The following is an 874-nucleotide window of genomic DNA, read 5'->3' on the forward strand; positions in this document are numbered from 1 at the left end:
TGCAGACACAGAGGGCCTGAGAGGCAGGGCGGGGTGGAGGGAGGGCGCCTCTGGGAGACAGGGGGCCTTGGAGGGGCAGGAAGAGATGGGGCACCGGGTGGGGGAGGGGGTGTGAGTGGGTGTCCCAGCGCTGGAGTCCTGGGAGGGGGGCATCTGGGGCTCCCTGGCTCCCGGCGCTGCCCCCTCCCTCAGGCCTGCAGGCCCCCCTGAGCCAGCCTCCTGAAGCTGAGCCCCGACCCCGACCCGACCCCATCATCGCTGCTCACTAGTGACACCTCCTCAGGGGTGGGGTCCAGGCCCCCTGCTCGGCATTCCCAGTCCCAGGGTCTCCTCCCTCCGGCCACAGCCCCCCTCTACCTCTTCAGCAAGCCCACCCTCCCCTCTGCCCTGAGGGGTCTCTCTGCTCCCCTCCCTCCTCTCCTCCTCCTCCTCTGCTTCACCTCCAGGCTCGGACACCTCTCCCCAAGTACCTCTCCGGTCCCCACCCTGCTCATCCTGCTCTCATCTCACCCTGTCTTTCTATCTGTCCTCAGGGGCTAGAAGCAACGTTCCTTTTGGGGTGCCCCCCCAGGCCCCCCCCCGCAGTGTGGAGCAGGTGCACGGGGGACTGGCTCCTACACCCTCCCTTCCTCAAGGGTCAGGAGCGAGGCCTGGGGCCTGGGGGGACCAGGCGGTGGATGGCTGGGGGACAGAAGGTAGACCGCTGAGCTGGCCTGGGGCCTGGTGGCTCTGAGGAGGGGATCTGGCCGGGTTGGGGTCTGTCCCTGGGACCAGGGCTGAGCCCTCCCTACCTGGGCCGTCCACGGGGCTGCCTCTTGGCCTCCTCGGGGTGCCTCCCTCGGGATGGGGAGCGAGCCCGGGCGCCCCGGGGGCT

The 874-nt window shown here is 69.9% G+C and overlaps 1 protein-coding gene across 1 annotated transcript in view; it reads right to left on the reverse strand.

Annotated features, from left to right (window-relative positions):
• SHANK1 (SH3 and multiple ankyrin repeat domains 1) overlaps nucleotides 1-874 on the reverse strand; it is a gene marked incomplete at its 5' end in the record, with an annotated part of 58,706 nt that overhangs the window by 33,761 nt on the left and 24,071 nt on the right. The window contains 1 exon segment of the mRNA XM_014550455.1: nucleotides 715-872. Within this exon segment, the coding sequence (XP_014405941.1) occupies nucleotides 715-872 (158 nt within the window).

Source organism: Myotis brandtii, unplaced genomic scaffold (assembly GCF_000412655.1).
Source record: "Myotis brandtii unplaced genomic scaffold, ASM41265v1 scaffold601, whole genome shotgun sequence".
In the NCBI taxonomy this organism is placed as follows: domain Eukaryota; kingdom Metazoa; phylum Chordata; class Mammalia; order Chiroptera; family Vespertilionidae; genus Myotis; species Myotis brandtii.